At 38.8% G+C, this 11,598-nt stretch overlaps 1 protein-coding gene across 1 annotated transcript; it reads right to left on the minus strand.

Moving 5' to 3' along the window:
* Positions 1-2,569: 2,569 nt before the first annotated feature.
* On the minus strand, positions 2,570-5,308 carry LOC141631438 (uncharacterized). Its single transcript, XM_074444108.1, has 2 exons — positions 4,805-5,308; positions 2,570-4,678 (listed from the first exon to the last, which is right to left on the minus strand). The coding sequence occupies exons 1-2, from the start codon at positions 5,306-5,308 to the stop codon at positions 2,570-2,572; spliced, it is 2,613 nt and encodes an 870-aa protein (XP_074300209.1).
* Positions 5,309-11,598: the final 6,290 nt, after the last annotated feature.

The raw sequence follows: 11,598 nt of genomic DNA on the forward strand, positions 1-11,598 counted from the left end.
AGCCCTGATAAACATATAGGTCTGGGCCCATCCCTTATCATCTCCTGAATCGAAATTAGTGATCAAATGAGCCATCTACGACCTGACTCGAAGAATAAACCGGCCAATAGAATGACTCTTTAAATGGTAGACATTCTTAAAATCTTCCAGGGTAATAACCAGCTTATGTTTAGTACATAATTTCTCAACTGAATGAACGATCTTCCAAACCATTGGCATGAGTTGGAATGGAGGAACCCTGATAGCCCTAATCACTTCAGCCATAAAAGCAGAAAGGGGAACTGACATCCACCCTTGAACGCCCATTCAAATATACAAAACCAGCCTGGACTGCCCCAATTGGCCCTGAATGGACCGCTCTCGGGGATCCAAACCTCAGCTTCAGCAGGAATAAGACCCCTGCCCTTCAAATAATGTTCAAAAGTTGGCTTCAATTGATTAGTCTCATGGAAAGAAGCAGCCAAAGCCTTCACGGGAGTATATTCAACCCCTTTGTATGACATAGATAAAATTTCTGGATAAGCAGTTACCTCCACCACTTCATCCTCAGGAATTACATCAAGAACATCAACAACATCAGGAACCTTCTCAGCCTCAGCAGGATCTTTAGATGCAGCCGTCTTTCTCCTCCCTCTAGCCATATTTTATAGATTTAATTGAAGACTGATTTTCTTTTGCAAAAGGAATTTTAGAGAGAGAAAGAAGAGTTTAAAGATTAGGAATGTGAAAGCAAAGGAAAACGGAAGGAGATATTAATAGCCGCAAACACAAATGGGCAAAAACAAGTGGATAAACCTAATCATAACTCTCCTAGGGTTTTGTGAATCTACCCCATTAATGGCAAAATAGTCGTTATAGAAGTTGAACCAAACACAAATTCTATTCTGGTAAAATATTTTTTTACATTTTTTGCGTGGCCCAAATTTTTATCTCCTTATTCCTGGCCAGATCCATTAGGGAATAAGAAGATAAGGGGCAATTGTTGGGCCCAGAATTGTCCTGCCTGACCAGATAAAGAATCAGGCAATGTCCAAAGCTAAACCTGAAGAAGAAATACTTAAAGCCAGGCATTTGGAGTGCATAGAAATGCACCAAGTAGGAGGGAAGCACAAGGTAAGCAACCAGAAAGCCTGGCCCAAAGAAAGACTATAACAGGCACGAAGGCAGCACCATTAAAGCTGGTTAGACGGCAAGAAAAGCACACCCAGGCTATGAACAAACTCCCTATAAACAAGGAAGACCTATTCAAACGTACAAGAAGAGAATATAGAGGAAATAATCAAAGGCAGGAGCTGGAATATAGAACAAGAACACACAACCACCTCCGGGTAAATAGGCCACGGGTCCTATTTACAAGGAAACCCTAAACAAACTCAAAAAGCACCGTTGGAATATCAATATAATAGCATGAAGGAAGGAAGAAGAAGCACGCTTGCTGATTCACTCGTGCAATCACACTATTACTCACATTATTGTAATCAATATTCAATTATTTACAACCTATCTTATTTAGCAAAACGCCTGACATACAAATTCCCTGTCAGACAACCCAAAATCATAGTAAAATCTCCTTTGGCTTGGTGCCCGTGGTTTTTTCCCTTATTCCCAAGGTTTTTCCACGTATAAATCCTTGTGTCTTTACTTTCTGCTTGTTTTTCTATTTAATTACATTAGCCAGGCGAGTCAAATTGAGTTAGATCACCCCTTAACATCTTCCCTGGTAGGACATTCTTATTCAGTAAAAATCCTGCCAAAGCAACATTGTTATAAATTAAGCTCATGTGGATAGAATTGTACATTTGCACCAGATTTAATATTCAAGTGGTTGAGTAAATAATGTACTAATAAAAAAATGTAACATTTGAATAATTATTAATCATAAACTTCATTTAATAACCTAACTACGTTTCACAATTAAACACGTACGTATTTCTGTTCAAGGAATCCAACTAATATTATACAGTATAATATAAAAATAATTTAAAATGTGATGCGACTAAATGTTTTAGATGGTATACACAGTCCGGGTGAAATTGAGGCCGGTTTGCGAGTAAATCATGGAGTTAGTGGCTTTAGAGAGTTAGTAATTAGTAATATACAGTTATTTTTTATTTATACTATATTTTTTTTTCTTTTTGATAAAAGTGTATAACATCTGCTATGTTTTTTTTTCTTTTTGATAAAGTGTAAAATCGGTGTATTTTTTTTGTACGTTATTGTTATTGTAATTTATTACTGTAGTAAAAATTTGCAGTAAAAAGTTGGATTGTATTTGTATCAATTGGTCTAATTTGTTATTATTTATTGTAATATAAAGTATTCAATATCGTTATTTACTAATATTTACGCACAAACCATCGTTATTTTTTAATATTTACGTACAAATCATAAACGTAATCGTTTACGTACGAAACATAAATATTGACGGTTTTTCATTAATTAATTCCTTAATCTTTGTTGTTGGTCCCGCATTTAATGTTTTTTTTTTTGCTAAAATGTAAGAATTCTCATTAATGATCAAATATCCGCATTACAAACTACTCAAGGATCACAAATTTTAGTGCTAATATTACATCAAGTGCACTCTAGACAACAAAAGTTTATCCTTAACAGAGATAAACTGAGGACTTAGAACACGAATTCTAGTATGAATAATACGCCAAATATGCTCAGCAATTAAATCAGGCCTTGAGACCTTAAAAAACAGCCTAGCTTCATTGCGTTGATTCCAAATAAGGTACCATGCTGCCAAAAGAATAGCAGTGGTCACCTGTTTCCTCAATCTGCTCCATCTCTTCATCATAATACTCTGCAATTGATTAGTAGCATCTAGCTTAGCACCCAACTTCACAGCTAGATAACTATAAAGTTCTTGACTGAATCTGCAATCTTGAAACAAATGGGCATGACTTTCAAAGCAAGGCCACGAATCTGAATCGTCATCAGTAGAAATCTGCAATTTGAATAACTTCTCCTTCAACATTAAAGCTTGACTTGAAATAAGCCAGGCAATGAAGCAATGCTTAGGAGAAGACACAGCATTCCAAACAGATCTATGCCAGTCAACAACTGGTCTTTTATCTCTCAACCAAGAATAGCACGACTTCACAGAATAGTCACCAACACCTATACTCCAAATTCCATCAGAAAACCCTTCCTTGATAGTATCACGAACATGCCAAACTTTCCTCCAATGCCAACTGGTATCAGAGGAGGGATTATAGGATTGCCAGGACTGTCCTTTTAAATAAACATGATGCACCCACTGGACCCATAGCTTATCAGGCTTCACTGAAAGCCACCAGACCAGTTTGCCAATGGTAGCAACATTCCAAATTGAACTGACTCTAAGACCAAGCCCCCCTTCCTTCTGAGGGACACAAACCTTATGCCAGGCAAGTAAAGGAGCTTTATTATGCTCAGTACTCCCTTCCCATAAAAAATTCCTGCAAATGGCATCAACTCTATTCATGACTCCCTTAGGCAACACAAATAAAGAAGCCCAGTAGTTATACATGGTAGAGAGCACTGATTTAACAAGGACAAGTCTCCCTGCAAAAGAAAGCTTCTTAGCTCCAAGACACCTGATCCTCTCAACTATTTTATCAATGAGAACCCCACAATCACTCTTTTTTAGTCTACCTGCTGTAATAGGGACACCAAGGTATTTAAAAGGCAAGGAGCCTTCTTTAATACCAGAAACAGACAAGATCTCCTTCTTTAGCCCAGATGGCACACCATTTAAGTAAGCACAGGACTTCTGTGGGTTCATCTTAAGCCCTGAAGCTCTGGAAAAGGATTCATAAGCCCTCAGCAAGACCATAATAGACTGTGCATCCCCTTTACAGAAAAGCAGCAAATCATCTGCAAACATCAGATGAGTAAGCCTCATAGGTTTGCAAAGGGGATGAAAGTGGAATGGCAGCTTCTCAGTAGCACAGTCAATGATTCTTGTAAAATATTCCATACATAGAGTGAAGAGTAGTGGAGACATGGGGTCACCTTGCCTCAGTCCTCTCTTGCCAGGAAAGAAACCAAATGTATCCCCATTCAGACTGAGAGTATAAGTAGCACTACTCACACATTCCATGATAAGCCTTCTAATAGAATCTGGGAAATTAAAAGCTTCAAGGATATCAGCTAAAAAATCCCAGCTAACTGAGTCATAGGCTTTCATCAAATCTATTTTAAACATACATCTAGCAGAGCAAGACTGTCTATTGTACAGTCTCACCAGGTCTTGGCACACCATTATGTTTTCTAGTATACTTCTCCCTGTGATAAAACCTCCCTGATTCTTGCTAATCAACTCAGGTAAGACAAGAGATATTCTGTTGCACAAAATTTTTGAAATACACTTGTAGAGAACATTGCAACAGGCAATGGGCCTGAATTGATGAACATAAGTAGGCATCTTGCATTTAGGTATCAGAGTAACAGTGGTAGCATTCAGCTGCTTGAGAAGTTTACCAGAATTGAAGACATCTTGAACTGCAGCACATACTTCATCACCAATAACAGTCCAAGAGTCCTTAAAGAAAGCACTGGAATAACCATCAGGTCCAGGAGCTTTATGACCAGGGATTGAAAAAATGGCTGTTTTAATCTCCTGATTGGTCACAGGAAGAACAAGAATGTCCTGAAGACTAGCATCACACACCTGTCCTCTCTTGATGATCTGAAAATTAACTTTATCAGTGGGTACAGCAGTCCCCAAGAACTACTTGTAGTAAGTTAAGAAAGCATCTTTAACAGCCTGGGGTGCAGAGTGCTCCTGACCCTTAGAATCTTTCACACAAAGGACCTGATTTCTGAGAACACGACTCCTTATGGTTCCATGAAAATACTTAGAGTTGAAATCACCATCTTTACTCCATGCTAATTTAGCTTTCTGACTGAGAAAAGACATACAGTCAGCTTGCAATTTCTTGTACTCTTCCACAGCATGGGCTTCCATATTCAACATTTGCTGATTACTAGGATCATCAATGAGACTGATCTGAATGTCCTCAAGATTTCTTAAGGCTACAGCAGCTGCATTTTCAATATCAGCAAAATGATCTTTGTTGAACTGTCTTAGATGAACCTTCAAATTCTTCAATTTCCTAACCACTTGAAACATCTTAGTACCCTGATAATGCACAGTCCACCAGGCAGTTAACTTTGGAATAAAACTCTTATCTTTACCCCACATATTGTAATATTTAAAAGGTCTCTTGAAACTATCAGACTGATCAGAACTTTTAACTATACAGGGAGTGTGATCAAAGGTTCCTTCGGGAAGGAAATGAGCATACATGGAAGGCATCTTCTGACTCCACTCACTATTGATAAGTACTCTGTCAAGTCTACTGAAAACTCTAGAGCTTGCATCCTATTTGTTATTCCAGGTATAGTAGGCCCCTTGAGCAGGGCTATCAATTAGACCACAAGCATCCAAACAACTCTGAAACTCATCAATCTCTGCATCAGTGCTAGACCCACCAAGTCTCTCAGAGTGAGATAAAACACAATTAAAATCTCCAGCAACCATCCAAGGTTCATTAATAATAGATGCAAACTTGATAAGTTGATTCCATAAACTTCTTCTATCCACCAGATCATTAAATGCATAAACCATAGAAACATAAAATTGAGTGGAAGAGGCAACTTCAGTAACTTTCATGTTGATGCATTTAGCAGAAAAATCATAAAAATCAATAACAAAAATAGCTGGATTCCAAAGTATCCAAACTCTACCACCTTTGTGCCAACTATCATTAGTGGCAATACTCCAACCATCAACTATTAAACCATTTATAATATTTAGAGACAAGGCCTTAACCTTTGTCTCAAGGAGCCCAAACAAGCCTACTTTGTTCATATGCATGAACCATTTAACATCCTTCTGTTTGGGAGGACTATTTAGGCCCCTAACATTCCAAAACCCTAGGTTATGCATTCCTCACCACAAGGTGAGGACCACTACCACTTATCCCAATGCCTACCTTGGGTGTAGGAGTATTCAAGGTTTCCAGGAAAGTATGTTGCCCAAATCGTGAACAGATATACCCTCCTTCACTAATATCTTGTCTCTGAGTCTCCCAATTACGGTAGCCTTGGCGGGAGTAGGAGCAGGCCCCATAGAATATGTCCCAGAGGAATGCCAAACTACGGGGTTTGAAGCTGTGTCTCAACAGGGGTAGCTGCTGCTACAACCACTGCAGAGGGAGATTGGACAGGAGTCTTAACAGGTTTAGCTTTTTGAATATTCTCAGTAGCCTTGGTCTTAGGTTTCCAAACTTTGGTAGCAGGTTTCTGATTATTAGGCACCACTGCCTGTGTCTTCTTAGATCTCCTACACTCAGCAGCAGTATGCCCAATACCTTTACAACCAACACACACCACCGGTTTCCATTCAAACTCAACATCAATAATAACAAGGTCACCATGTTCATCTAAAAACTTAACTTTGTCAGGGAGAGGGTCACCAATCATTAACTCAATCATAACTCTCGCATACCCAATCCTGGTTTTATCCTCTGTAGCCAAATCACACTTAATAAACTTCCCAATAAGTCCAGAGATACGAGGAAGCCCTTTACCCCAGAATTTCAGGGGGAGTTTATGTAACTTGGCCCACACAGGTACAGATTTAACTTCGTGCTTAACAAGTTCTACATCAGGGGTCCAAGGCTAAACTATGAGGGGTTTATTGTCAAAAAGGAAGTGACCTTGCCTTACGACAGCATCTTTAGCAGCCTTGGAGAGAAAGCGAACCATGAAAACACCATTAGGCAAAAAAGAAAGTTTATCTACCTTATGGTTAATCCATAATCTCCTGATGTAGCCTTCAACAACATCCCAGGGAGGATTAGCTCCTAGAATAAAACAGTAGACGGAGTTCTTCCAGTAATCAAGCTCCACCTTCACCTCCTCAGCAGTAAATTGAAGGACTCCAGAAGGCTCCTCTTCAATAATTGGTAAAGCCGTGACATTGGTACTAGATTCCGCCTCTTCTGTTTCGTCCTCTGCCTCCTCTGTAACAACTTCTACCAAGACCTCAAGGTTCAATGGAGGAATTCTAACAACTTCATGAATGGCTTTCTCCTTAAGAACATCCGCACTTGTAGGTCCTTGGTTTGTTTTGGTTAGAGCAGGAAATTCTTCATTACTATTATGAGAAAGAAGATCAAATTTATTATGACAAACAGTTTCTGAATTTTTGTGATTTTTTGAATTTGTTGGTGTAGATTTCGAAGGAGATTTTGCAGCCGTCATTGCTGAAATCTAGGGTTCTATTTTTTTCATCCCGCATTTAATGTTATTTTTTTTTTAAAAGCTAGATGTAACACCCCCTTCTTACCTGGCCAAGGTAATTAGGAAATATTATCGTCTCGGTTTTCCGAGGCAGTGAAATCGGAATTACAATTAAGAAACTCTTTAAATAAATGTATTACCCCGTAATTTAATAATGATTTATGAGAATAATTTATGTAATTTAAATAATTAATTTATTAATGGCATTTCTAGTAATAATTGCAAATAAGATATTAATTAAATAATAAAATAAGTATCCATGTCGGGAATTGGGCTTAGCTAGTAATTGAGTTTTGAGCCGTGTGCCATAGTTATGTGAACGAAATTTTATTAATCTAGTATGAGTATGGTCGGGAATGTTTCGGGATTTAATAAATAATAATAAGGAAATAATAATAAGTAAAGGTAATAATAATTATATCAATAATTATCCTAATAATAATAGTGTTATGGCAATAATAAAATTAGTAAAGATAGTATGTGGAAATCCTACTTATGGTAAGACTAATATAATATTTAATAATAGAAATAATAAGAATAATAATAATGGTAACTCCTATAATAATTGAAATAAGGCAATAGTTACCTAATTGGCCTCATATAATCTCTAAATTTAGACTATAAATACCTTGATATCTGAAAAATAATTCATAAAAGAAGAAAGAAGAGATCTAAAAGAAAGAAGAAGAGAATTAAGGAAGAGAACGTCTCATGTATACACTTCGCTTCATTATAACTTGTTATTTAGACCACCATAGGACTTGCTTTGACCGTGAATGTGGCCGTGGACAACCACGGGGTAGCCGGACCTCCGTTTGACCACCAATGACCGGCGGGGAAGGGGTGTTTTAATGGGTTTTCGTATTGGTGTTTGAAGGTGCTTGTATCGTAGGTTATATGGGTTTTTGACCCTTGTTTAGTGTGACCCAAACCTGACCGGGACTTGGGTTTAAACCAAGGATGAGAGTCAACCACCGTAGTGGTGTCTTGGTGGTCGGAGTTGGATTTTTGTGGCGGTGGCGGTTGGAAACACGTAAAGCAGGGGATAGCGGGTTTGGGATATTGCTGTCGGGATTGTGTGTTGCTTTGGAGGTGTTGTTGGGTCTAGGTGAAGGAAGGAACACCCCTGGAACCACCAAGGAGCATCGGTAAGGTTGATGGTGGCCAGAGGTGGTGGGGTGCGGTGTGGGTGTGTTATAGGGCTGATGGAGGATGGCGGGTTAAAGAGGGAGTTGCAGCTGGGTTGTGTCGTGGTGTAGAGGGAGAGAGGCAAAAGGTGGGGTTGCTGCTGCCAGAAGGTGGCCAGGTTACTTGCGGTGGGGGCCACGGGCTGACGTAGTGGTGGTAGTAAGGGTGTTGGGTGTTTGGGTGTTGATTGTGTCGGGTTTGAGGGGCTTGTCTAGGGCGTGTTTATACGGGTTGTAGGGGATGGCTAGGCTGGTGGTTTGTAATACTACGGTTTTACGAGTTTTTGGGTACTCTATCGAGTGGAGCTTACTCTGTCGAGTAAGTATAGTTTTATGCGAAGCAGTAATCTGCCTGTAGGCTACTCGATCGAGTAAGATTGGCACTCAATCAAGTAAGTGGCACTCGATCGAGTAAGTGCCTTACTCGATCGAGTAAGTGGATTTACGGGTGATATTTGACGGGTTTTGTTAATAATGCGGGAATGATATATAAGGCTTTCGTCACTTTTTTCAAAACACTTTTACAATCTAAAAACCTTCAATAGAAGATTTGGAGTTACGTTGAATCATCCGCACCGCATTATTAGCAAATCCTGGAGCTAGAAGTGTCGGAATTCGTCATTCTTTATACCTTTATGATCCTTGCGTCAAGGGTAAGCTTTACATATAACTTTTATATTGTTTTGTTAATATTGGTTAAACCCTAATTGGGTGATTTGGGGGTTTTGGGTGATTTATGTGAATATTGTTGTGATGGTATATATGTATGTGATAAGAGCAGGTTTCGTAGAGGAAAGATTTTGATTAGCTGCTAAGACCGTCTGTGGTGTTGCATTTCAGGTAGGGTTTCCCTACTCGGTATTAATTACATAATGTGTGGTGATTGTGCTGTAGTTAGTGATTGTTGGTTGATTCAGACGGTTGTGATTTCATAATATTGATTGATTCATACGGTTGTCGATTTTGTGTTGTAATTATTGTTCATCTGTATGTGATCTTCAGGGTGCGTCCCTGGCTAAGTGGAGTCACTTGCGGGAGTGGCTTCACGTTCTTGATTCGCCGAACTCGCCACAGGAGGGATGTGCACATTAATGAACATGGGTTTATCACTCGATGAAGATGAGTGGGGCTTAGGTAGGAACGGCTGCGGTCCCCCACTTGCGGCGAGGAGTACCTGTTGCGATGGGTACTCTGCCATGGCTACACACTCTAGTGTGTATTCAGTTATGTGGAGACTGGAGATGGAGACTGGGGATTTTCTGAGCTATTTGTATGCTTGTTTCATTGTGGCTTCATTTTATGTAATTAGTACTGAGCCCGTTTAAATGTTTTAAAAACTGTGGTGATCCATTCGGGGGTGGTGAGCAAATATTGAGCAGGTATGATATGACGCACATGGGATAGCTGGGATGAGTCATCACGTGGCTGTTAGAAGAGTCTCCCGCTGTGTCAGACGATGTGTTATAGTTGTGACAGTTTTGGCTAGTAGACATTTTTTGAGTACTTTGTATTTCAGTTTAACAGTTTTGGTTTGGACATGTAATCACTTAAACCGTATTTAGTTTTAAAGTATGTTTCTTTATTGTCTTATGATTATCATTGCCTCGGGTAACCGAGATAGTGACGTTTCCATACCTTAACTGGTCCTGGTAAGGCACTTGGAGTATGGGGGTGTCACAAAGTGGTATCAGAGTGACGATCTTGAAACCTGTAACCAATGAACCTAATGAATATAGGGAGTCAAATTAAAATGAACCCGGGTAGGAGTTGTAGGAGCTAATGCAAAGACTTGGGAGACGTCTTAAAGTCGCGAACTCACCCTATAATTTTGAACCAGTCACCATGGGATATGACTCGGGATCGTTATGTGATTATTTTGTGAATTGTGTACCAATATAGTGATGTGTGGCATGAATCGGTGTGATTTTGTATGTTGTTGGTTAAAACCATGTTGAATGATAGTTGGTTTACCATGTTGGTTGGAATAGTTGGAAAAGTATGTGAGAATGATGAATGATGTGGTGGAAAAATAAAGTAGTTCATATGTGATGAATAATGATGTTGCATGCAGGATGAATGATTTATAATGTGTCTATACTAGTAACTTGTGATTAGGGGATGTGACATGATTTTACACAGTTTTGTTTGCGTAGACTTAAATAATAAGTTCATAAGCTTGTCTACTGTTGTGTCATATGCACTTGTTAGATGAAGAGTATGGTTGAAATGGGAAGAATAGATTGGAAAAGATGGGATGTCAATTGCATGAGAATATGAATTTTGTGATTATGAATATGTTTCGGTGACAAAGTGGATTTGTAATATTGTTGCATTAGTAACATGGAAATAGGATTTGTAATGTATGAGTATGTTTTGTTGTACGTAAAGTTATAGAATAAAAGCATGTGGGTAAATCATGATTGACAAGCTAAATAATCTATGTGCATGATGAATGTTGTTTCTTGGCTTTTGAAGATAGTAACATGTGATTAGGAATACTGGTTTTATTAGTATTGAGTTGTTTTTGTTTACCTTGTTGTTGTTTAAGTTGTTTGGAAGTAAAAATTAAGTAGTTGTGTTTTTCGATTATAAAGAGGTTGTCTTTAAACTGTTATAACTTGAGATGTATAAATGATTTTAATGTTATTTCAATTGGAGGTGATAGCGTGTTCTTTTACGATTCTAACGATAGGTCGCACGCCCAAAACGAACAAGAGTTGAGTGAGATATGACCGTTTTACGAAAATTGGACAGTGTTGAGAAATGCGTAAGGTACTCGATCGAGTGGCCCTCACTCGATCGAGTGCACCTCTTGTAACTCGATCGAGTAGCCCTTATTCGATCGAGTAGCTCTGGTAATTTGTTTTACGTGCTTCTAACCTTCACCTACTCGATCGAGTAAGTCACTTACTCGATCGAGCGACCTGTACTCGATCTAGTGACTCATGTTTTGGGTCATATGCTTATCTTTTGACTTTGTTGCCTATTATGTTTAATTCAAAGGTGTCCTGTTGCTTCTTTATACATTTTTTTACGTATGTGTCGGTCCTGATGCGTAAGTTACCCAATCTTATAATGTAAAGATCCCCACCTATGGTGATTATGAGTTCGA

This window comes from Silene latifolia, chromosome Y, assembly GCF_048544455.1.
Source record: "Silene latifolia isolate original U9 population chromosome Y, ASM4854445v1, whole genome shotgun sequence".
In the NCBI taxonomy this organism is placed as follows: Eukaryota; Viridiplantae; Streptophyta; class Magnoliopsida; order Caryophyllales; family Caryophyllaceae; genus Silene; species Silene latifolia.